This window comes from Raphanus sativus, chromosome 6 (assembly GCF_000801105.2).
Source record: "Raphanus sativus cultivar WK10039 chromosome 6, ASM80110v3, whole genome shotgun sequence".
NCBI classification, from domain to species: Eukaryota; Viridiplantae; Streptophyta; class Magnoliopsida; order Brassicales; family Brassicaceae; genus Raphanus; species Raphanus sativus.
The window spans coordinates 28,312,283-28,339,333 of record NC_079516.1 but is presented as its reverse complement, the minus strand read 5'-3'; the positions used below and the strand labels follow the sequence as shown (position 1 = coordinate 28,339,333).

Genomic DNA, 27,051 nt, shown 5'->3' with positions numbered 1-27,051 from the left:
CACATTCACTGACTTTGGTGAGCATGTTGGACCTGGTTCAGTAACACACTATCATCTTTTCTTGGTCCTCTTGTGAGAGAACATGTTCCGGTAACACTTTCTGATTGGAGAAGACTTGATGCAGTGACTAAAGCAACAATGTGGGAAGAAATTCAGGTATATATATGCTTTATTGAACCACAATATGACATTATAAACATGTTTGACCTTTGCTTATTTGATGCAGGGGAGGTTTAACTTGCAAGAAGAGTGGCATAAAGCTGTTATTTTCAAGCAGTTGGGAAGCTTGTGGAGGGCTGGGAAGTCAAGGCTAGTGTCACAAGTACGGGCAGCGAAGACTGCTGCTGAGAGATTAAAATTAAAACCCAGCAACGTCCCATCTATACAAGTGTGGAACACTTGGGTTAGGAGCAAGACTACCTCAAGTTTCACGGTAAATTATCCATATATTATATGTCATGTTCTATAAATTTAATTATGTCTTATTTCATGTCTTATAGATTTAGTCACATTCATATTTAATTGTAGGAAATAAGTAATAGGTACCGAGAGCTGAGAAAAAATCAGATTCCTCATACCACCAGCCGCAAAGGAATGATTCGTTTAGCTTATGATATGGTAAGTAATATGTACTCAAACATCTATATATTGTATAGCTTATTAGAATATTAAACCTCTGTGTACTGAGATATATGTATGTATTTTGTATAGAAAAAAAAAGAGTCAAGACCCAAAAAAAGTGAGTAGGAGTAAGGTATGGATTGCGGGACATACTCACGCTGATGGTAGACCCGTGAAGCCTCAATATGCTGAGACTATTGTAAGAATTCTGGAACTTGTTATATATTGTGTTTTCATCTTCTTGGATTATGATCATTGAGTTATATTGTGTATAAATGTTCGTATCAGGAACAAATCCAGTCACTTGATAGTCAAATGGACTCTACATCAGCTGCTGATAACATAAGGGAGGATGCTGTCACCAAAGATTTTGGGAAAAGACAAACCTGGACGAGTAAGGGGGTTTGGTAGAGGGATTACGGCTACTAAACTAGCATTTCTGCAATCTAGAGACGCAAAGATTGCTGATATGGCTAGTGAGATTGAAGAGTTGAAGGGCATGGTCCGAGAGTTAGCTGGAAAGAAGGTACTCGTTTTCACTACATTTACTCAACTGGTCTGATTACAGTTAATAATTAATAATGGTTTTCTCTTCTCACAGAAAACTAATGGTGAGACTGAAACATCTGAGACAAGTGCTGGATTCAAAGAAGGAGTCAGAGTACAAATACTGGATTGGTTTGAGTCAGAAGATGTAGTTGTTGGTGAAGGAGAATTTTGCTCTGATGAACCGATGTACAAAATTGGTCGTGTGCCTATTGGTCCTAATGCAGTGGCTGTTATTGTTAAGTCTGCATTAATCTCGGAAGCTTTTCTCTGGAGGCCTACGACAGATGTATTATCTCTTGGAGGACGCAGTGGGATGCAAAGTAGCTTGGCCAATAAATAAAGTGGTTTTGGACAGGAATCCAGTAGCGTCTCAAGATGTATCGATGGTAAAGTTTTTAATCTAGTACTTTTTCGACATAAGTATAGGGTCTCTCATCATTAGCTTGTGACATTGTAGCAACACAAGGAAGGCGAAACTCGAAGATGCAAAATCTATGACTGGACTTCAGAAGAAGAAGAGGTTATTGCTGAAGGTCTCCTGTGCTCATCTAATTCCAAAGAGATGGTTAACAATATACCTCTGGGTCCAAATGCGGTGAGCATTGAAGTGGTGAAGGTGTTTAAAGATAATGCTCATTTGTGGAGGCCAACTGCGGAGATGTTTTTGATTGGTGATGCAATTAACGAGAAAATCGCATGGCCACTCCTCAAGTTTGAAATCATGGCTTCGATCACTACAGCTGCAACACCTGCAAAACCTGCAGCCACGAAAACAGCATCACCTACCAACCAGCAAAGAAAAAAGCAATGGTATGTTATTGAAATGAATAACCTTGTATTTGTTTTGTCTGTTGGTTGACGTTGGAACTTGTTGAGTTTTAGAGTCCAGGCAGCACTAGTACCACCAAAAGTGCAAAGCAGAAGTGTATCTCTTCGACTGCAGCAACACCGGACGTAAGGTAGCTGAAGGAAGAGTGGCTTCACACTGATCCGAAAGAGCTGTGTCACTTTGTGCCCTGTGGTCCAAATGCAAGCAAGGTGTGGGTTGAAGTGGCTAAGATTGGTGATGCAAAGGTGTGGAGGCCAAATTCAGAGATTGAATACATCTCTGATGCAATAGGTTCGGTTGTGGCATGGCCAAATGATAAACTGAAGTTGGTGTGAAAGTCTGAAACAATGTAGCTCTAGTTGTGTTTTTTTTTTCTCGACGGCTCTAGTTGTATTTCTAGTTTGAACTTATGTAAAGTTATGTGTAATATTTATGTGTGATATTATGTGTAAGTTCACAAACAAAAAACAAATATTATGTGTAATATTTAGATATAATCTTGTGTACTATCGTTCAAATATCTTTAAACTCCAAACAAATCCCTAAACCACAAACAAATCTCCAAACCCTATGTCCAAATCCTAAACCCTAAAAAATCCCTAACCCCAAACAATCTCCAAACCTTAATTCCAAATCCGTAAATCCCAAAGAAATACCTAAACCCCAAACAAATCTCCAAACCCTAATTCCAAATCCCTAAACCCCAAACAATCCCTAAATTGTTTTAGATGATAGATTTTAAAATTATAAGAAATCATATTGTAATCTTAATTTTATAAAAGACATTTGTTAAAAAAATTATAAAACTCATTTGTCCAAATTCCAAACCCTATAGTCTTTGTACATACAATATGTCTTAGTGTTTATGAATACATGAGTTATATTGATGAGTTTTATAAAAACTCATATAAAAATTTATATATATATACGAAATTATTTTTAAAAAATTGGAATACTAGTAATAAAAATTTAAAATTTAATTTACTTTTTTTTTGCTTATAAATCTATTTTATGTTAATTTTCTGATTTCAAACAAAATTAATACTCAGAGCCAATGGGGAGTAACCTCCAGGATTGCAGACGTGGAAATTGCATACGCCGATGGATACATCTCGCCATTATTGATCAGAGTCGTTCTTTTCTAAGCCAATGAGGAGCCACCACTAGGATCGCAGACTGATTAATCCTACAACCGTTTGATTTACTGAACTTACTTTGATCAGAACCGTTCATTTGTTTTTTCATTCCTCTTCTCCCAGAACACAACTCCAACAAAACATCCTCTTCTTTCAGAACAAATCTAAGATCTGAAAGACGTGTATGTCTCGTTATCTTTGATTTGGATGACTCTTAGTTCCGTTCACCGATTGAAATAAAAGCAAATGGATAAGACGTGGGTTTGGCTGCCAAGGTATAACCTAAGATCTCTCGAGCTCACTTGTATTCACCGATTGAAAGAAAGCTAACTACTTTTTCTGATATATCATGTAGGAATAGTGACGAGTACTCAGAAGGAGCAACTAATTTTGTGTATTCATCAGCAAGAAGATTGGGAAATCTGTCTGAAATGATGTGTCCTTGCAGAGACTGCCGCAATTTAAGCCATCAGCTAGTTGATAAAATAGTCGAGCATCTAGTGATTAGGGGTATGGATAAGAAGTACAAGAGCTCTTGTTGGAGTGTTCATGGTGAAAAAAGAGAATCTAAAGAAGACACTGGTCCTGGCAATGAAAGGGAGGCATATGAGTTGTTTAAGACAGCATTCTCCATGGATGAAGATGGTCCAAATCAGACGAATGAAAGTGGGGTGGAGCCAAATGATGGTGATGAAGCAGCAGAGGAAACTGAGTTTAGGAAAAAGTTAAGAGACGCTGAAACGCCATTGTACTCGGATTGTATCAAACACACGAAGGTTTCAGCAATCATGGGACTTTACAGATTCAAGGTTAAAGTGGTGTGTCTGAGAATTACTTCGATCAGCTGTTGGTTTTGCTTAAGGATATGCTACCTGAAGACAATGTGCTTCCAAAGAGTATGGATGATCAAGAAATTTCTGAAGATCTTTGGGTTCGGCTACGACAATATTCATGCTTGCAAGAATGATTGCATACTGTATAGGAAGGAGTATGAGAACCTACAAAGCTGTCCAAGATGCAAAGTTTCAAGATGGGAAATGGATAAGCACAGTAATGAGATAAAGGTGGGGATTCCGGCAAAGGTCCTTAGATATTTTCCAATCAAGGACAGGTTTAGGAGGATGTTTAGATCAAAGAGGATGGCTGAAGATCTGTGTTGGCACTATACCAATGCGACTGAAGATGGTACGATGCGACACCCCGTTGATTCTATCTCTTGGGCACAAGTGAATGATAAATGGCCAGACTTTGCTGCTGAACCAAGGAATCTTCAACTTGGAATTTCTACAGATGGGATGAACACTTTCTCCATGCAAAACACCAATCACAGCACATGGCCAGTGTTGTTAGTGAACTACAACACACCTCCAACGATGTGTATGAAGGCTGAGAATATAATGTTGACATTGCTGATCCCTGGTCCAACAGCTCCTGGTAATAACATAGATGTCTACTTAGCACCATTAATAGATGATCTTAAAGATTTGTGGGCTGAGGGTATTGAAGTCTACGACTCATTTGCGAAGGAGAATTTCACACTTAGAGCCTTGCTGCTTTGGAGTATCAGTGACTATCCAGCATTAGGAACCTTGTCTGGATGTAAAGTGAAGGGGAAACAAGCATGCAATGTATGTGGAAAGGATACACCATCTAGGTGGCTTAAGTTCAGCCGCAAGTTTGTCTACATGGGAAATAGAAAGAGACTACCGCCTGGCCATCGTTACAGATATAAAAAAGCTTGGTTCGACAACACAGTGGAGGAAGGGAATGCGAGTAGGATACAAACTGGCACTGAGATATATGAGACATTACAAGCTTTTAGGAATGATTTTGGAAGACCTCTAGATAAGGAGAAAAAAAGGAGAAGACCAGAGTTGGAAGATGATGAGATGGTTCAAGAAGAAGAGTGTGAAGAATCAAATGATCTATGGCGGTGGAAGAAGAGATCAATATTCTTTGAACTACCTTACTGGAAGGTAAAGCATAGTAATCAGGAACTATATTCTCTCCTTCTCGTATATGAATATGCCTAACAGTTTCTTGTTTAATGTCTTAGGATATGCATGTTCGTCATAATGTTGACGTTATGCACGTTGAAAAGAATGTGTCGGATGCTATACTGTCTATCTTGATGCAAAGTTCAAAGTCAAAAGATGGTTTGAAAGCAAGAAAAGACTTAGCAGATATTGGAATCAGAAGTCACTTGCACACAGAGGTTAGGGGTTCAAAAACATACTTACCTCCAGCATCGTATTGGCTATCGAAGAAAGAGAAGACCATTTTCTGCAAAAGGTTATCTCAGTTAGAGGTCCTGATGGTTATTGTGGAAATATTGCGAATAGTGTTTCAGTTAACCCTCCTAATTTAGGTAGTTTAAAGTCGCATGATCATCACGTGCTAGTACAGAACTTGTTACCAGCTGCATTAAGAGGGTTGTTGCATAGTGGTCCTAGGATTGCCATTAACAGATTATGCAGCTACTTTAACAGGTTGTGCCAACGCATCATTGACCCGGAGAAACTTATATTAATGGAGACAGAGTTTGTGGAAACAATGTGTCAACTGGAGCGCTTCTTCCCTCCATCTCTTTTTGATATCATGTTCCACCTTCCAATACATCTCTCAAAAGAGGCACGCTTGGGAGGACCACTTCACTTCCGCTGGATGTATCCATTTGAAAGGTTTGATGTACTCATTTGCTTCAATTAATGTATTTCTTGCAATGATGTTTGACTAATATTAATATTGCTTGACTGAGTTATAGGTACATGAAAACACTAAAGGCCTTTGTTAAGAATTATGCAAGGCCAGAAGCATGTATGGCTGAGGGGTATTTAGCTGGAGAATGTGTTGCATTTTGTTTAGAGTTCCTTCAAGATTCAGTACAAGTTCAAGAACCAGTTAATCGTAATGAAGATATTGAGGCTGATAGAGTCGTGGTTGAAGGTTGACCTCTGCAGAAGGGAGTAGAGGTCACCCTTTCAGATAAAGATAGAGACATTGCTCATCGCTATGTGCTAATGAATATGGCATCTATGGATCCCTATGTTGAGTAAGAGGTTACCCTTTCTGTTTCATCTACTTTTAATTATAATTTGTTGTTCAAACCTGTTGTTTAATGTCAAATCAGGATGCATTTAGAAGAATTACAAGCTAATGATGCTCGATGTGCTAGAAATGAAACTCTGCTGTGGAAACACCATACTGAGCAGTTTGCAGAATGGGTTAAAAAAAGGTTTTCAACTCCAACTCGTTTTCTTCTATAATATTTTATACATCTTGTTGGATTGATGAACATGTCGAGATTGTTGGATGAACACGTTGTTAGATTGTTAGATTGACAATACTGCTTAGCTCTTAGCTTGATGATGAACACGTTGTTAGATTGTTGGATTGTTCGATTGATGAACATTTTGTCTTCGCAGATTCAGTCAGACTCAATAAATAGTCATTCTAAGGAGTTGAGGTGGTTGGCATTCGGACCAAGAAATGCTGCTTTAGCATATAAAGGGTTTATTATTAAGGGCCAGCGGTTTCATACGGATGCGGTTAAGCAGAAGACTCAAAACAGTGGAGTAAGTTATGAAGCATTTAGCATGTGTAGATCAAGTGCTCGAGATATGAGACAAGTTGCTGATATGCTTACATATTATGGAGTTATAAAGGAGATTTTACTGCTGGACTATCACATGTTCAAAGTACCGCTGTTCAGATGCAATTGGGCTAACACAGGGAATGGTGTGAAGGAAGAAGATGGCTTCACTCTCGTTAACCTTCATATGAACCAGGCAGCTTATTTGAAAGATCCGTTCATTCTGCCCTCTCAAGCATAACAGGTTTTCTACTCTAGGGAAGATGATAATTCTAATTGGTATGTTGTTATGAGAGCACCACCTAGAGGCTACTATGAGTTGGAAACAGAAGAGGTTTTAGGTGCTGCAGCTTTACCTGTCCAAGAAGTCGATGATCTGTGTGATGAAGCTTCTGATGATGATAGTCTTTATGTTAGGGATGATTGTGAAGGGTTGTTAGTGGTAGATTGATAATATTTCATTTTGTAGTGTTGATGGTTTGTTTAAACAATTAAATGTATTATACTGGCCTTTTTTTTCAATATGAGTAATTTTAAAAATTACAAAAATTCGAAATAAATAATCCATTTTAAAAATATAAAATCAATTTATAACTATATATATATATATATTAAATATTCGGGTAAATAAAACGATTTAATAACACGAAACATTTGCTATCTTTGTATAACAAATTGCTATAGATAACTTCAAATTAATGAGTATTAATAACAATTATAACATGTTATTATAAGATTTAACAATTGCATAGAAAACGACGCTATCGTTGTTTACTTAACTATAGCATACGAAAGATCCGCTATAGAAAGTGTCGGACCTATTATAACGGGCGCTGTTAGAGCGTTTAAGGAAACGCTATGGTAAGGGACTAATAGCGTTTAACGGCCGCTATTAATACCCACATTTCCTGTAGTGTTATTAAGGAACTCTAATATGTAAATCTTGCAGAGAAATGTTATAGTTACCCCTTAATCTCAAATACAACTTTAAATACATTTGAAAATTTTACATTGGGAGACACAACTTGAGTTTCCAATTTCAGTAAGAAACACGTGGGATTTAGATATCTCTATACGAACATAATTATAATTTTTATCTAAAATATACAACCATAACTATTTTTTACAAAGAAACACTGTTGCGTTGCTCTGTATAACTAGGTACATCTAAGAAATGTAGATAAAACTAGATGCCATAACTCTGGGACTTATATTGTCTAACTATATATTACATTATCTGAAACTTAGTAAAAGTAGACATTACATTATCTGAAACTAATCTTCAATTGGCCAGTGGGCAGCGGTCATGTGAATTTCATGGCAGAAGTCCCAAACTGCACATTGCCAGAAACAATGATCGCATATCCCATGTGTTCTTGATCCATCTTAGGAGACTACAAACACCGGTTCTTCTATTGCGGAGCACCGGTAATCATGTGAGACGGAACAAGGCTTTATTCTTTCCAGTATAGACATAAACACCTCACGTTTTTCATAACCCCAATGGGCTGAGGATTATTATTCCTGATCATGTAATACATCCGATCAACAAATTCACGACTAAAGTTAGGATAGTTGTGAACCAACCCTCCATCATCTACACTAAACGCTAAGTTGAGCATTCCATCTACATACTTGGCCAACAACAATCTTCTCTCAGCAGCAAGATGGATTTTCTCTCTTCCTTGATCAAGTAAATGGAGGTAGAAGAACTCATACATACCGCGCAAGTAGATGGCCTCTAGATTACCGGCTTGGTAGCACAGAAGTCGGAATTTTCTTACAGCATTAACCTCATTAATCCAATCATCGAAGTGAATGAGATCAGCAGATCGATATAAGTAGTCATCTCTGCCGATTTGATTAACCCCGGAGAAAGCAATTCTTGCACTACCGAAGTCCCAGATGTGAAGTGTTGCTACCTTTGAGAGAATCTTATGGAGGATGGAAGGAGGGAGAGAAGCCAAGTTCGACATGGAGAAGTGTGGAGAGATATTCGAGATATTCGTTTAATCGAGTAAATGGAAAGATTAACGTTTTTGGACAGGTGATAAACCTACTTATAATGGGGATGATCCTCTTACCGATAGGATTGTATTTACTATCCCACTTAACAGTATTTTGATAGACGTCTTTAGAAGACGAGAAGACACGACTTATCACTGCAAGAACAGGCGCATGGGTTGATTTGAAACTTTGAAAAACGAACATGCAACAAAGAAATATTCTGTGAATAATTTAGTGAAACTCACCGAGTGGGTTATTTTAATAACTGTCTCATTTCATGATTTATTTGAGTTAGATATTCATTTAATCACACCATAGCGTAACTTTTTATTTTAATAGTTATAACCAAAATATAATACTTTTTGAAAGAAATACACTTCTAATGTGAATATAATTATAATGTTTATCTAAATATTTTATAAGCTTCTAGGAGGTTCTTTAGATCTCTAGTCTCACAGGCAGGTCCAAAAAAAAGGAAACACTGGCAAGGCAATATTAAGCTCGCAAGGAAAGGCCAAGTTGTGGGCATGCCAATAAGGTGATTATTCTCCTGCCGATTACAGGCTTTTGCGTTGCTCTGTATAACTAGGTACACCTAAGAAATTCTAGGTAACTATCTGCAAGGCAATATTATGTTCGCAAGGTTATAGCGTGTCCCTTTGATATTTTCAAACATATTTTCAAACCGTAACGACTTCACAAGCACGCTTCTGACTCGAATAGTATATATAGGCTTTAGAACTATGCATAACTCTATATATTTAAGTGACACTAACTAATTTTGACTGTCTAAATTTATGAAACTAACCAAAATTTCAGAATTTAGATAGTCTAAATTTATGAAACTATGTATATCTAGATATTATATTGTTTTATTTTGCAAACAAATAGAAAAAGATAATTTATGATATCGAAAATCCTGTAATTAATGATAATATTCCAAACCTCCTGTAATTAATGATATTGAAAAAGTCTCTTATAATCATTACACTTGCGACTCTACACTTGCGACTCTACATTTGCATTGAAACGCCACGAAACCATCTGTAATTATGTAACTATGTATATCTAGATATTATATTTTTTTATTTTGCAAACAAATAGAAAAAGATAATTAATGATATCGAAAAATCCTGTAATTAATGATAATATTCCAAACCTCCTGTAATTAATGATATTGAAAAAGTCTCTTATAATCAGTCACTTGCGACTCTACACTTGCGACTCTACACTTGCATTGAAACGCCACGAAACCATCATCTCATTGCATTTAAACTCCACTCCCGCCGAAGTAACTTACTTCAGTCACTCTGAAAAATTCACCAACCAGAAAAGAAACGATTCATCATCTCATTTCTCATCTCCTCTATCATCTCTCCTCTCTACAAACAACGAATCTCACAAACAACTCCAAGATGACACACTACAATAAGCTTTCTGAGGTTTGTTATAACCCCATGCTCAGGTCTTGGCGTTTCGGAGTCAAAATACACAGGGTCTACCCTGTCTATTTACTCTCATATCTTACCGACATACCTTTCAATACCTATATCCTCGCAGATGAAGATGTAAGTGTTATCATCACCTCTCAGGTTTGTCATTCATAACATCACCTATCTTACCGACAGTGATCCTTGTACTTTATTTATTAATGTAGGGGTCCAAGATGGAGATGAGCGTTTATGGGGATAATGATAAGTTTAGAGGCTTCGAGGAGAAAGAGGGAGTGGGTGGAAATCTTTCAGGTACAAGTTCAACATTCCAGTGGAGGTTTCCAGGCAACTAAGTCTCGGTTCAGACTATCTGCTACGCCCAGCACACAAGTCCGCACCATCGAGCCTCTGAACAATCGGCTCTTCATGGACTTCATGAACATCCATGCAATCCCTCACTTGTCCTACAGGGAACAAAACTATCCCATAGGTATGAGTTCTGCTAAAATATATTACACATATGTAGATGTTGGTAATCGCAACATTGTTTAGTTGAGTAACTATGTAGAGGTAAGTGAAACTAAGTGAAACGAACTGATTTAGAACATTGTATAACTATGTATAGGTAAGTGAAACTAAGTGAAACGAACTGATTTAGTTGAATAACACTTATATGGTAGATACAATGGGAGTGGTCTTCGATACGGAAGTCCATTTTGATGACTCTACAAGACCAAGGATGGTGTTCTACATAAGGAACAACATGTAAGTAGAAAGTAACAAATTATCCAAGATAAATTTATCTATATTGTAATTGACACACATTCTCTCAATAGTGACAGCCAGATAAAATGTGTGATAACTGGCAAGCAGGCCTATGCCTTCCGGGATGGTCTTAAAAACAGAAGAGGACAGGTGATTGTGGCCCTTAAGATGTGGAGAGTTTGCCATTGTTAGAGTAAGTGTAGTTTCTGTGTCTACTTTTAAATGTGATAGTTGAGTTAAACGTTTACTAAAATCGTTATTTATACAGATATTGTTGGTCCTGCTGATATATGGCTTGAGACCGAAGATGGAATGTCGGACTTCAGGTTCAATCCGCGTTTGTCCGAGGTTGAGTACTCCAGGCAGTCTTTAATAAACAGCGACCCTTATGTTAATAAATATGGGGTTGAAGGTCTTGTGTAAATTAGGTCTTGTGTAAATCTTGATGTTCTAACTGTTATCCAACTTCTGGTTTCTCTTAATCAATTGTTCCAATTTCTGGTTTCACTTAATCAATTGTTCGGCTTTTCGAAATAGGTCAGATTTTGTGTTAGTTTCACTTTTTCAATGGTCTGACATCGTAATAATAATAGAAACTTTATCGATAGATCAAACTATATAGTTATCCAACTTCGCAGAACTTAGGAGAAACTTCGCATTAACTTAATTAAAAAACATTAACGTAATTGTTCAACATTGCTTAAATAAAAACATTGACTGAATTATCCAACCATCGAATATAAAACATTGACTAAATTATCCAACCAGAGATTCAACATAATCATGAAGATATTTAGTTCCCAACGCCACCATCACTCTCTATCCTGATGAGTGTTCATCCGATTCAAGATGCGAAGAAGAATCTGCGTTTAAAGTTATAACCAAATAAGAAATAATATGATTTCTTGATAGGAATATATGCTTAACATACCTTGCTCGTAGCTCGTTAACTTCAGGTACATCAGGGTTCCACAGTACCTGCTTGTATTCGTGCATACCTGTAAGAAAAACTAAACTTGGAGGGAAATTAATACATAGTAGCGCAGTCTGCAATTTAACCGAATGAAGATGAACAAAATAATACCACCTCGGAATTGATTAATATGCCAAAATCGTAATAAGCAAATTTCAGGATCTCCAGATTGTCGACAACGAACACGATTTTTCTCAAATTGAACGGCGGTGTCACCTAGTGCTTGGCATTCGATTATACGTTCCCTATGTATAACAAACATATTATGACAATACATAACATTAGGGTTTATGTAGTGTTATTTATAAAGTGATAGTTATTATACCTATGATCTTTTATTTTGAAACTCAGAAATGCCAGGTCGTTGATCTTTGCTTCTTCATTTAAAAGAAATTGGATTGATGCACAACTAACTACCACGCCGATAACATCTGAAATAAATATTGTCATTAAACATACACAAGATAATAACTTTTTAATTAACAAAACTGAAACGTAACTTATATAACCACGAACAACTATAACTTACCAACAGCAATTTGGAAGTCAAGCCTCCTATGGATAATATCAACGAAACTGGAATGATAGAAGTACAACGAAGATGATACAGAAGGGATGGGCTTAACTATGGTTGATATAGTGAATTTGAGTTTAAAGATGTTGTTGGTTGTCCTGGTTTTACCAACATTTGTCTTTATCTTAAAATCTTTGATAGAATACCAATTGTTTTCTCGCAAGTCATCGACAAAGTATAAGACACATTCATGATCAATAGTAGCTTGAATTTTTTCCCCTGAAACAGACGTACAACCATTCAACGATAAAAATTTGTACATGGTACCAAACTATTCTACCCAAACAACAGTATATAGCAGAGATCTATAAATTTAGTAACACATTACCTTAGAATCTACCAAAATCAACTTCAAGTTGTACAGTCGAGGTGTTGGTAATTTGATTTTCCATCTTCATAGTAGCTTAACAAGAATCAGTTGACTGTTTTCTTGACCGGGGATCAGCGTCGACAAAGATTTATAAGTTGTCATGATGGGTAACAATAATACTGTAAAGAGAACACTTTTCACAACTATGAACCTCATATATAAATAAGAAAAATAATTGATTAACGTTATTTTCTTGCTATTCTCTGGCAGATGGAACTTATTGCCTTGCCATTTTCTGTTTCGTAAAGCAAGGCAATAACGCCAGGGCTAGAAAAATTAGCTATCTTAAAAGTGTACAGTGTTTAGCACTACTCTTTACTTACGTCAGTAATAATGCTCAGTTTTATAAAGTTAAGGGTTTATATCTCTGTTAAAATCATACAACATCAATAATTTTAAAAATAAACATAAAAGCTACAACATCTATCGGTCCTAAAAATAAATACAACATCAATAATTTTTAAAATAAACATAAAGTTTGATATAAATAATATCTTGTTAGAATTATCATAGCAAAGAAAACAAATGTAAGACTATCACATTTTGATATAGATAATATTACGATAACTGAGTTTTGATATAGATAATACTAATGTCATTAGAAAACAAAGTAGATAACCAAGTTTTACGCAGTTTTCCAAAGCATACAACAGAGAGCTTAATGCATTACTCGTAGATCCAAATAACTAAAATCCAACTCTTTTCCTTCCCTTCCATGCGATGCGATCCGGAGGCATGATCTTCACCTCCTTGATGTAATCCCGTACATTCCAAGAAGACTTGTCGGGCACAATATAAAGTGTCCTGGAATATGCCAGTGCCCAAAGTTCCGACCAGTAGTATTCTGAGCACAGCTCATGGATATGAATGCGGCTGCCAACGGTTGTAGTATAATATATGTAAGCAGCCAGTCCGTGAAGACAAGGAAACTTTTCATAATCCCACACCTTGCAAGTACAACTTCTCTCAACTAAGCTCACCAAAACATCTTTCCTTCAGTGTCGGTGATTTCGTACTCAAACACATAACTATCAATCTTCCTCACAGGTAGCTTTTGTGCAACAGGCCATAGCTCGTGCAAGCAGTTCTTAACCCGAGGCACCAGTTTGCTATCAATTGATCCAGCAACATCATCCTTCTGATGTTGATTGAACCAATCAGAGAATTTTCCGATGATGCAATCCAGCATTGGTATCAAGGCCCACGTCGTTGCCTCTTTAAATACGTTCTTCATTGATTCCACACTGTTGCTTGTATCCAAATTGTACCTGTCACGTGGAAAAAAAACTCTCGCCCATCTTTCCTTTTCAGTTTGTTCTTCAACATACTTGTAGGCTGAAGGATAGCTTATCTTAAACGAATCGTAAGCTGAGTTGAAGTCAGCCACCGTGTAATATCTGCCCAACTCCATGAATATATGCCCGGCTATATCCTTTCTGACGCCACAAGCATGCAATTTCACAATTTCCTTCAAATGCCATAAACAATGACCATGGTGAGCCTGAGGAAACACGTTTGCTATAGCGGAGATCATTATTCTATTTCTGTTACTCATGAAAACCAGTTCAGAAGAGTCTGGTATAACACTCTTAAGCATCTCGGAAAACCAAGTCCAGCTAGCATCATTCTCTCCATCTAACACTGCAAACGTAAGTGGATAATCATGTTGATTAGGATCTTGAGCTTTCGCGAACACTAGAACACCACCATATCCGTTCTTCAGCCATGTCAGCATCAACAACTATCACTTTCCTCATAACTGCAAACCCTTCAATGGAAACTCCCAAGGCGACGAATAGGTACTTGAATTTAGATCCCTCATCCAATTTCACACAGGTTTTTGTTCCCGGATTCAGTTGCTTTAACATGTACAAATAGCTGTACATCATCTTGTAGCTCTCTTCTGGACTAACGGGTATATCAGAAACCGCCACATTCCTTCTGCGCAACGATATCACGCGATTGCTCATTGTACCCTGCAAAACAAAACAAAAACACCAGTTCTTCCTATTTTTCTACAGTTATCCGAAGTTATAGCAGTTGTTCCTAGTTGTTTCGGTTATCTACAGTTATACCAGTTCTTCCTATTTTTCTAGTTATCCCTCAATTACCAAGAACAATTGGAATTATCATGGACAATTCCATTCTCATTCCAACACCGAAATACAATAGGATAACCAATTTCCTTTACAATTCGACCCCCAAACAAGACAATGCCGTTGTGATATGAGGATTCCTACTTCTCATCAGATCCCAATTAAAAAAGGAATTAAAAAAAAAACCTACTGCACAAAGAAAGCTCGGAACTTCCAGAAAGCTTAGAAAGCTCGGAACTTCCAGAAAGCTCGAGCCAGAGAGCACAACTAACCTGCAACTCGAGCGGCCCCGACGAAGATGGAGAACCTGTGAGTGGAGGAGGAGCTGAGCTATCTTAAAAGTATACAGTGTTTAACACTACTCTTTACTTACACCAGTAATAATGCTCAGTTTTATAAAGTTAAGGGTTTATATCTCTGTTAAAATCATACAACATGAATAATTTTAAAAATTAACATAAAAGCTACAACATCTATCGGCCTTAAAAATAAATACAACATCAATAATTTTAAAAATAAACATAAAGTTCAATATAAAATCAAATTTGCACAGTTTAAATCCATTATATATTAAAAGAGATGCATTCGCTTTTAATGCATTCACATTATATTGGCCACGTGGCACTCTCACATCACTTTGAGAATAATTACGCTGACGTGTCGTCTTCATAGAGCTCTTCACTAAAACTTGGTATATTAATGAGAAAATCTTTTCTATTTTGTTTATACTAAACACCGAGATTTGCTTATACAAAAGACGTCTGTTTCAGAACTTTACGAGTGAGATCATCATTAACATAAAAATAGAAGACGAGCGCGTTCGACGCTTGGCTTACGATATCTTATAAATGAACACGAACAAAGTAGTTGAACTGTATATCTGCATGGAGAATTTGCCAAGTTTAAACTCAGACTCGCTACATTCTCTTCCCCCATTGTATAAGCACTAGCGTAAACCATGTTGGTAGTTGTTTCTTGCGTGGTGGAAACAGAGTATTTGATCGAAGAAGCGTTTGCTGTTACAACGAGAACAGAGCTGTTCACGTGGAGATACTCTGCATTGTTTTCGCTGTATAACCCAAAATGTGGTTCTCAGAAGTCAACAATGGTCCTCCCATGTTCAACCTGTAGACTGTTTCAAACCCGAGGTGAGACCAGTGACAGGAGACAAGGGGTTTAGAGAGACAGCTTGGTCGGGGATAAGGTTATCTGGAACAGAGACGATAGAAAAGGTCCAACAATGTAATAGAACTATGATATACAAGTTTTAGTTAATCTTCCTAATTTTCACAAATCGACTTCACAATAACTAAGATTGTCGCCTATATACTTATGTATAAAACATCAAACGTCATTTTAACTTGTGCAGCATGATAACTACATTATCTAATATGTGGCTGATGATAAATAAAGTTCAGCACCGTAACAGAAATATGTTACACAAGTTTCTACTGAAACTTACTATATTGTAATTGTATCATAACGTGGTTTTACCAGAGAAAAATTTAAACACTTGACAAAAAACTTTATCATGTTTTTTTTTGACAACACTTTATCATATTGTTTATAATATGTGCCTATGTGGTTGGTCAAAGTGTCATACGTTTTTTTCATGAATAGTTGGTTAAAGGGTCCTTCCTCTGTTTGTTATAGGTAAAGTATGTTCTAACATCAATCAATTGATACTGTAAGTAATGTACCTAAAGTTATACATGTGCATTATTATTCAGTTTCAAGTGTTTCAAAAAATTCTTTACAGGTTAACCTATTAATATTATAAAATATTTTTAATATATGTAAAATCGGTTCATAACCAGTTTTGGTATATATATGTTAAATGATTTGATTTAATTTTCTATTTCTCTGTTTTTTTTTTCAAGGAGAAGCTGTCTATAGGAAAGGAAAATAATTGTGTGAGACAAGTTTCTGAACTATGTTCGTTATGTCTTTGTGGCCAAGGCATTGTATTAATATATTTTGTTACTTAACACATATTAACCAATGGAAACTCATTGTGTGTCGAGACTTTGTGGCCAAGGCTATTAATTAGTCCCTAATAGAAACTAAATAATAGGGTGTATATGTGAGGATGTGTATCAACTTTAAATATTGCTTATGTAAAATCCGATCAACAATCTTGGTAGTTATATCACAAGGTGATTTAGAATATATGCTAAATCTACAATATATTTTGTAAACCCAATTCTTCTTACTATATATACTATTATAAGTCTGTCGATTTCACAAGCTATTCTCTTTACAACTCTCTCCTCAGTAAAATGACTTTTATGAATGTTATCTGTGATCTAAGACCTTTCAATCAATATGCAAGTAATAAGGTTTTGGAACCAGTATTGTGCTGTTGGTGGAGAAACAATGGAGATGGTGCTCATTAATGCTAAAGCAATCAAGATTTAAATCATACATTATTTGTATGTGCTTCATACTTATCGAAGAAAGTCATTAACGTTTGTGTTATTCTTGCTCAGACAGGGGGATAAGACTCATGCAACAGTGAAAAAATGGTTTCTCAGTTTGAACCATTTTTTAAGAAAGGTGCATCATAGATATTTATCAAATTTTCACTTACGCACTCATGTGAAGGATATCGGACAACCAATCATCCGTATAATATTGGTTTCCTTTCCACCACTCGGATTCGTGTATGTGATGATCTACCTAAACAAATCTCGGGTTTTCAGCCAGCGAAGTAAGATATATTCTTGATGGCACTATGAACCCATATTTTTTGGTCGGTAAGTGGTTGTATACTCCTTTTAACCTTTATAGTACCCAACACCACTTATGTTTCTAAGATTTTGTTTTGTGCACATATAGTTATATGTAATAAATGTGTTCAAAATTATTTTCGTAGGTGGCTTCGATTTCTATTTAACCATAAAATTCCAGAAATAGAAGATTTCAAGAAAAAGTAGGAACGATTCTGCCTAAATATTTGTATTTTGTAAGCTTTACACTGCCAAAATAAATAATCTTTAACTTATTGACATATATCAAGATTTGGAATTAATTTTTCTTTGGGTTAGTAGAATAATATGCAACTTTTCCTTCCTATTTATTATGTTTGGTTTTTAGAATAACATACAGATTTTCCTTCCTATTTACAGTACTGCTTTTACCATTTCTTCCTGAGAATTTTTTTTAATTTTTGTAAAAGACATTTTGTTAGCCTAAGTCAAGAATCTGACAAGAAAATATAATTGTAAACAGAATTTATTTTGTGTTAACTAGGAGGTGTCTGGGACTTCGACCCAAATAATCAATTTGAGCATTTTTAAACAGAACATTTGATTTTGATATTTATAGCATAATTGGTAGAGAGCATTAGTATAAAAATATGTTTTATATTATTCAATCAATAATTACTACAAAAACATTTAGAAAATGCAAATGGTCTCTAAATGCTCTTTATCCAATGCTTTCATATGAAACTTTTGGTAAAGTATTTGCATTTAGAATATATAAAAAATTCAAATAGTTTAATTATAATTAGATTATTTTGTTTAATATCATCACAAAATTATATTAGGATCCAAAAATAAAATTTTCATTTTAAAAGTAAATTTGATTCTAAAAATATTTTTTATTTTAGAAAATAACTTTTTCATTTTATAGAATAGTTTTTCATCATTAGAAATACTAGATATATATATATATATATCTGTTTTTACGATTTGTGTTAACCGAAAAGTTAGAACTTAATCCACCCATGACTTATATCTTAGAACTTACATGTGTTCTATTGACCAACGCACGATGCAGTGTAGGAAGACTTTTTATTCACGAAATTAATAGAAAACTTGGTCACTATAGTTTCAACCAACAATTTGATTTTTTAAGATAATACTTTTGTAAATGCATTAAATCTAACTAACTTATATTTGCTTGGTTACCAATTTTTCTATAAGTTATCAAAAATAAAATATTAAAACTAATCTATAAGTATAAATATACAAATTTTTATATTATGTCTAACATATATAAATCTTTAAACAACACAAATAATATTTGATGTTATTTTTCTTCAACTATTATCTAGATTTGATTTGATTTTCCATGTGCTTAAATGTTATAAAATAAAACTATTGGTTCGACATCAAAACTGTCTAAAATTCATATAACATGAAGCCAAACAATAACAATATTTTTGGGTTTATCACTAAAAAACCAAAAATCTCAATCATTTTAACCAAACAAAACAAAATAAATATCGACTTCAAATTGTAATTATATTTTACAACATTAAAAACAAAAAGAAACGACAACCTAAAATCGAACCAATATCCACTAAAAAGATCAACCGACTTATATCTTAAAATAACAAAATTAATCATCTCATCCCGTGCAAGGCACGGGTTATTACCTAGTATTATATTATTAACATCATAAGAATCAATATGAAAATAAATTTCAACCGCTAGAAGTCTTTAGTCAAAGCCCAAAAGCGAAATGATTACGTTTGTAGTGCAAACCAGCTGTATAGGATTGTCGAAAAGACTCCTCTTCGATAAGACAATTCGAAGAAACCCTTTCTCTTACCACAGTGATTTATTTTTTAGGCTTGCTATGCCTTGCTGAGCCTTGCCATGTTTGTCAGAGAGTTAATGCATCAATGTAGAGTTAAAGCAAAGGGACCGCCTGAAAAAAAGAACAAAAAGAAACATCGGCAAGGCATTACATTAATGGTAAGCGAATAGTAGGTTATTGGCAAGGGAACATCAATACTTGCCCAAGTTTAAGGTGATTATTCCCTTGCCGATTGCTGGCTGTTCCCTTGCCTATAACCAAGTTAGTGATACTTGATATTTAATATGAATAGCAAACGATACTCCCTCTGTTTCGAATTACTTGTCGTTTTAGAGTAAAATTTTCATTTCAAAATAGGTGTCATTTTCAGTTTTCAATACAAAATTTATTGACAATATTCTTTACTCTATTTTACTATTGGTTGATATATGCTTAGTTGTATTGGTAATAGTGTTTTTATTTTGAAAATATGTAAAATTAAAATGTTTTCTTAATATGTGTATATAAACAGTCGCATATCTTGGATTTGGAAATTTTCTTTTTAACTAAACTTCTCACATGCATTTATTAAACGCCACAACACTACACCTTCTACAATCATCATTACCCTTGCATTTAAACTCCCCCACAGTAAGTTAAATCGTCTCCTTCACTCCGGAAAGAATATTTCGTATCTGCAAAATTCACCAACAAAAAATGGAACGCAACAATACTCTAATTTCGGATCTCACTGAAACATCAAAGGATGTAGAAGCATGGGCAAAAATCCTACGAGTATGGGAAATGAAACCTGCTCCCAATGAGACAGAACGTCATCTGATTGTGTCTGATCTGATGTAAGTTAAAACTCATCTTCTCTAATTTAATTTTTCTTTATATTGGAAGTAATTCTCTTCATTTTATGATAATAAATTCTTAGGGTTGCAGAATCGAAATGATAGTTCCTGCAAGTTTGTGTCAAAAACACTATTTTGGCTCTTTTGATGAAAATCAATAGAAGGTATTCAGACGATTTGAAGTTACACCGTGCGATGATTTCGTTAGGAATACACCACATCGATTCCAGATCATATTTAATGATCGTGCACAGGTATTTTATGGGTATTCACTTACAGATAACCCTATGTATGTACCTGTTCCTTTCCAACAAGTTCTACAAAGGGGTTTCGACAATACCTATCCAATCGGTACGTAGTCTCATCTGGTTATTCTGCTGGACTTAATTAATATGATGATTTAGTATTAGCAATATTTAAGATCCTAAATATTATTGACTTTTGTAGACTTGGTAGGATGGGTTACTTCATTTGGAACTTTGGTTGAGTTTGAGGATGATCCTTATGAGGAGATGTTTGGTGTACCTCCATCTCAAATTGAATTTAAGCTTAAGGATGAAAGGTAATTACTATCCTTAGATTAAGTAATCATGAAATTATATGTAAATACTACATTCATCTTATTTGTATTTCACCAACAACTACGTAGTGGGTGTGAGTTAGAATGTGAAGCGTTGGAGAGATTGCCCAAGAACTTGATATGAAGAGTTGGAGGCTGAGTAAATACCAGAAAACCTTCTTAGCTTTGCGTTTCTGGCGAGTAGAGTACCTTGACGAAGGTTATAATCATTCACATTTCTCTGATATCTTTTAGCATAGTGACTAAAAGATTAAATTGTTTCTTGATTTACAGGAAAAGTTAAAATCAAAAACGGTGGACCATGTTCTAAATTCGAATTCGATCCTGTTGGATTTAGTTGATTTGCTTTGAACACCAGTTGTTATGTTTCGTTTTCATTTTGTAATTGTTTTTTTATTTACTCGTCCCCATTGCTTCCCGGGTGGGCTATTCTCTGGCACACCGTTTATGTTTCCTTGCGAACGGCCTGCTGATCGCTAGTGTACACAATATTGCATTGCCTTTGTTTTTGACGATTACTGATTAATATTGTCATTATTGCCTTGCTATCAGTCTGTTAATCAAGTTATTCAAATTCTCAAGCGCAATTTAATGTTTTTTCTTCCGCGGATTAGTACAGAGTTTCAAATAATTTCTTTAGAATTTCTAATAATTTTTCTTCACTCAAGTTTAAGGTGATTATTCCCTTGCCGATTACTGGCTGTGGCTTTACCTATATAACTAGCAAGGCAAGGCAATAAATAATGCGCAAGGAAAACGAATGCTGAGTGCAAGTTAACAGCAACGCTTGTCTAAGTTTAAGGTTATTATTCCCCTGCCGATTGCAGCTGTTGCGTTGCACTGTATAATTCTGAGTAACTAGCTGCACATATTTTCACGAAAACCCTCGAAAACACTCAAGATAGTTTACCAAGTTAGTGATACTTGATATTTAATGCGAATAGCAAACGATGTCACCTATTAATTAAACATACGATATGTTTAAGCGTTATTACAGACCGAAATTAAAAAGTTCAAAGCATAGAGTTGAGAATGGTTCAAAAACATTTAAAAATGTGAACCATTTAACCGAGATAAGTTTTTTAGAAAACAACACGTGGATCCCCCCTGAATGAGCGAACAATCTGACGAAAACCTTACCCATCATATTAATTTAAAGAAATAAAAAAATCCACAAAATACGGAGAGAGACAGAATTGTGACAAATACGAAAATACAGATAATGACGTACCAATTACTAAAATAAACATAAAAGCACACCGCAAAACAAATAAAACACTCGTAACTTAATTAGTACAGTGTACTCAGTTTAGACACTTGAAATTTTCATTAATCGCGGAACATTCCGAATTTTGCACAAAAGTCACCAGATCTGATTGTAATTCGTGGTTGACATTTGAATCCCGCAACCCGGATCTAGCACGGACATGATTTGCCGCTGCATTATATCCTGTCAAATATCTTCTTTTTTTTTTTTGAATTGAATGTTAAATTGAATTCAAAAGAAAAATACCTTGTTACAACTTGTGTGTCCTTTTCTGATTTTCTATACAGAATATAAAGAACAAAAGAAAGCTCTTATAACTTTTGAAACTAAAATCTTCAAAACCTTCCCCCTTTCACAAAACTCTAACCCATTTTGGACTCTTATCTTGTCTCAAACCAGAACTTCATCCCCTCTTTAAACTCCTGTGAAATATCTTCTCTTGCTACAAGATTGAACTCTAGCTTCGATTTTCTTTGGACGCTCCCTAAAGTGGTTAACGATAAATCTTTCTTCGATTTCAGACTGCCTTTTGTAAGATTGGATATCAAAAAGAAAATCTGGTGAATCCATTGAATTTTTTTTGCAAGGTGAGATTTGTGGTAGTGGTACAAATACAATAATGGAAGAATGAGTCTCATTTATAAAAAAATAAGACCGACATGAGTTATTGGTTGGAAGATAAGATTCTCAATTATTAAAGCATAACGTGACAATATAACATTTTTAGCAATATTTGTTTAGATTTAGTTACAACTCCCTATGATTTCACGTTTCATATAAAATTCCGCTTGTAAAATGCTTACTTTTTTAGAGTTTTTTTTATCTTTCATGCTACTTTTATGATTAAAAATTTTAAGTGTTATTTTGGAGATTGACGTTTTAAAAAATAACTAGTTACCTACCTGGAAGTGATCGAGCATTTGCAAGCCAAATGTGGGACTGACGGTTCAAAACCAAAACCTTTTATTCAAGACTTTATCTTCTCAGTGGATGATATCAATTATACTCACCCTCAAAACCTTCCAGGTAACTAGTTTTTTTTTTTTAAATAGTTACCTGGAAGGTTTTGAGGGTGAGTGTAATTGATATCATCACTGAAAAGATAAAGTCTTGAATAAAAGGATTTGGTTTTGCTACGAGATGGAACTCTATATTCGATTTTCTTTCGACGCTCCCTAGAGTGGTTAACTATAAATCTTTCTTCGATTTCAGACTGCCTTTTGTAAGATTTGATATCAAAAAGAAAATTTGGTGGATCCATTGTATTTTTTTGCAAGGTGAGATTTGTGGTAATGGTACAAATACAATAATGGAAGAATGAGTCTCATTTATAAAAAAATAAGAACAACATGAGTTATTGGTTGGAAGATAAGATTTCCAATTATTAAAGCACCTCATCTATACATAACATTTTTAGCAATATTTGTTTTGATTTAGTTACAACTCCCTATGTTTTCACGTTCATATAAAAGCACAACATTATACTCCCTCCATTTAATATTGCTTGTCGTTCTAAACTTATGCACACAGATTAAGAAAACATTTAATTTTACATATTTCCAAAATAAAAACACTATTACCAATACACCTAACCATATAAATTGAATTATTTACTACACTGGGTCACACCATTTATGCAAACCATAATATCTACTTCTCCAACATCTCCGTCATCCAAATCAAAAAGCTTTTGTAAGTAGTTGGTAAAGCTACAATTATAATTTTGTTGTCAGTAGTTGGTAAAGCTGATAATCAATAGAAGAGTAGCTGTTGGGAACACGTAACAATTGATTGAAAGGAATTTATTCATAATAGATTGATTTGGAGATTTATATAGATGGGTTTTTTATAATTATTTATATTCTGATAGCATATTTTATGTACTATATGGTATGTGACACAAACTTTGAAAATAAAAGAAACTGGTATAGATTGTAACCAAAAGTACAAAAAAAAAAGATGATATGAACGACATAAATAATCAACACTAATCAAACAACTCACGCACACAAATATTAAGACTTAAGACTTGCTTATTTTTTCCGATAACTCGTAATTGGACTTGCTTTTTCGGATCGATTACAATTTATTACGAAAACTTAAAAGTACAAGAACAGATTGGTGAAGTGGGGGGATGTTGATGTTGCTCTTTCCTTTTATGTATGATTCTTGCTTGTTCGGATCGAATATACTCACGTATATTATTATCGCCTATAGAGCTTAAACTCGTTAGTAATATTTTATTTTCCACCTCCATTTCTTTCAGAGCTAATTTTTTGGCTTCGATTTGTATACGCATTTGAGCCACCTTGTAACCCTGTTCACTGGTCGCTGCACTTTCTTTTAAGAAACAAAGGAGTAGCTCATATGAGTTATTACCTTCATCAAGTTTTCTTTTGAGTTTTGCTTTAGGCTTACGAATAAGAGTAAGTGATGATTTTTGCTGTGCTTATTTTTCCATTTTTTTGGTTGAGTAATATATAGGTAAGAAACTGTGAGTTTTTCTTTCGACTGAACCTATTAATTTATACGCATTTATGAGTGGGTAAGAATCCAGATGATCGGCCTTAATGTGGTTCAACCTATTATCAAACGCTAGATTTAGACAAAATCGATGGACCAGATCTCTTGACTTTCTTCGGCTCTCTGATTGGGTGTTACATTTATCACGCGGATCACGATCTTGGCTATTGGTCAGAATAAACGGACCAGATATTTCGGTTTTCTTCCTCTACATGCCTTCTATTCTTCCACATTGTGTACGCCTTCCTTCATTCCAAACCCTAAACTATACCCCAAAAATGGAAAAATTTAAATTTTATAATACTTACTCAACTATTCTAATAAAACTTGGATCTCGTATTTTATATGTATAGTTATCATTGAGGTAGCAATACTCTGTTTTTCTGTATAAAACTGACCATAATTTGATTAATTTTCTTATATTTACATATGATATAAACTACAGCAATACTCTGTAGATATTCGGGTGATGTTAACTAAAATTGAATTTTGTAAACTACATCAAAACTCGGTATGCGAATATAATCTTGTTTTTAAGCTCTAGAATTTGTTTACTTGTACATAAATCTTCCCTTGCACTTAAGAATGATGAATCGTGACTATTTCAAGACCCCATTGAAGTTGTAATTATTGTCAACCGCTAGATTAGACAAAATCAATGGACCAGCTCTCTAGGCTTTCTTCGGCTCTCTAATTGGCTGTTACATTTATCACGCGGATCACGATCTTGGCTAATCGCAGAATAAACGGACCAGATATTTCGGTTTTCTTCCTCTACATGTCTTCTATTCTTCCTCATTGTGTACGCCTTCTTTCAATTCAAACCCTAAACTATACCCCAAAAATGGCAAAATTTAAATTTTATAATACTTACTCAACTAATTCTAATAAAACTTGGATCTCGTATTTTATATGTATAGTTATCAATACTCTGTTTTGTCTGTATTAAACTGACCATAAATCGATTAATTATCTTATATTTACATATGATCTAAACTACAACAATACTCTGTAGATATTCGGGGGGTATGATAACTAAGAGTGAATTTTGTAAATTACAGCAAAACAGAGTATTGCTACCTCAGTGATAACTATACATATAAAATACGAGATATGCATACTCTTCAAAAATTAACGTCAAACTTTTTTATAAAAATTATGTCATAAAGTATGTCAAAACATACAAATATGAAATAAGTCAAAATAAATAAATATCCAATATTAATACTGATAGTGCTCAAATTACCCAGTAGAGCTTACCCTCTCAAATAAGAGATACAGCTGTAGTACTTAGGGATCGAATCACGAGGAGCTAGGGAACCAATTAAATAAAATCTACTAATCAATCCTAGGCAAGGTTGGTTTATATGATGGAAATAAAAGAAACAAATCCTAAAATGAGCAAGGTAGTTGCTCTAACTAACAATATGATGGGTTGTTTAAATGTGATAAAGAGTGCTAGACATAGGGTTTCTATTCAGGAAAGGAGATTATAATCTCTATAAATGCTTTAACAAGTTGCTTGCATGATACTATAGATCTCAGCCGCTTAACTCAAGTGAAGTATCACTGGTTAAATAATCTAGATCTCTGGCCACACCTTTCGCATGATGACACAGAAAAAGAGTCGGTCGATATCCTTTTGAGATATCGAGCTATACACCTTTCGCAGCGCCGATCGATTCACCTGTCGGGATATCGATCGACGGCTTCTAGATCTGCCTAGGCGTGAGCCGAGTATGAACACAAGGTCTCAAGGAGGAGCTGTCGCTCTTCTCAACGGGAGACAAACAAGCTCAAATGGATAATTCAAGATAATCAAAGATCCTAGTGATCTATGTTCTAGTTAGCTAATCTAAAACAAGCATAGGGTGCAATCCATTTGATGAGTACCACAACTTAGCAATTATAGTTTGGTGCTAATCCCACAAACCTATTTGAACCCTAGATCTAACAAGTAGACTACTCAGACATAGCCAAGCAATTCATAACAATAGATAGATGAAAGAATTGCATAGATAGAATAAAGTAGAAATACAAAAGGAGATGAGAAATCTCTCCAATCTCTCAAAAAAAATAAAACTCTAGTCTCTCTCTCACACTCTCTGCTTTGAGGGTTGTCAAAAGCTTGCTTCTTTCGAAGGTTCAAGGTTGCCGTCAAAAACACTTAGCAGGAATATTTAAGCATTTTCATTAGGTTAAAAACTCGTCAGGGGCAATCTCGTAATTTGGTGAAGTCTTTGTGAAGTAGTCGGCTAAACCATTTCGTCTTCGATATCGATCGACAACACTAGATGTGTATTGATCGATTATAATCTTCTAGTACGCGGATCTTCTCAGCTACATCGATCG

The 27,051-nt window shown here is 34.9% G+C and overlaps 4 protein-coding genes across 5 annotated transcripts; 3 read left to right on the top strand and 1 right to left on the bottom strand.

Annotated features, from left to right (window-relative positions):
* Window positions 1-51: 51 nt before the first annotated feature.
* Window positions 52-1,147, top strand: LOC130496344 (uncharacterized). 2 transcript variants are annotated; one of them, XR_008935450.1, is made up of 5 exons: window positions 52-156; window positions 227-433; window positions 529-618; window positions 712-820; window positions 910-1,147. XR_008935450.1 is itself a non-coding variant. In XM_056988348.1 (4 exons), exons 1-4 carry the CDS (start codon window positions 139-141, stop codon window positions 745-747), a joined length of 351 nt encoding a protein of 116 aa, XP_056844328.1. In that variant the 5' UTR covers window positions 52-138; the 3' UTR covers window positions 748-821. The 2 variants fall into 2 exon arrangements, 1 of the variants encoding a protein (XP_056844328.1); XM_056988348.1 differs by lacking the exon at window positions 910-1,147 and having other exon boundaries at window positions 712-821.
* A 7-nt stretch (window positions 1,148-1,154) lies between these two features.
* LOC130496343 (uncharacterized) lies at window positions 1,155-2,068 on the top strand. Its single transcript, XM_056988347.1, has 3 exons — window positions 1,155-1,556; window positions 1,628-1,980; window positions 2,053-2,068. Coding segments are annotated over exons 1-3 (456 nt in total). The 5' UTR covers window positions 1,155-1,454; the 3' UTR covers window positions 2,054-2,068.
* A 1,313-nt stretch (window positions 2,069-3,381) lies between these two features.
* On the top strand, window positions 3,382-6,086 carry LOC130495699 (uncharacterized). Its single transcript, XM_056987171.1, has 5 exons — window positions 3,382-3,410; window positions 3,491-5,111; window positions 5,192-5,427; window positions 5,478-5,816; window positions 5,900-6,086. The coding sequence occupies exons 1-5, from the start codon at window positions 3,382-3,384 to the stop codon at window positions 6,084-6,086; spliced, it is 2,412 nt and encodes an 803-aa protein (XP_056843151.1).
* Window positions 6,087-8,181: 2,095 nt separating this feature from the next.
* LOC108829681 (uncharacterized) lies at window positions 8,182-8,703 on the bottom strand. Its single transcript, XM_018603292.1, has one exon. It carries the CDS (start codon window positions 8,701-8,703, stop codon window positions 8,182-8,184), a length of 522 nt encoding a protein of 173 aa, XP_018458794.1.
* Window positions 8,704-27,051: the final 18,348 nt, after the last annotated feature.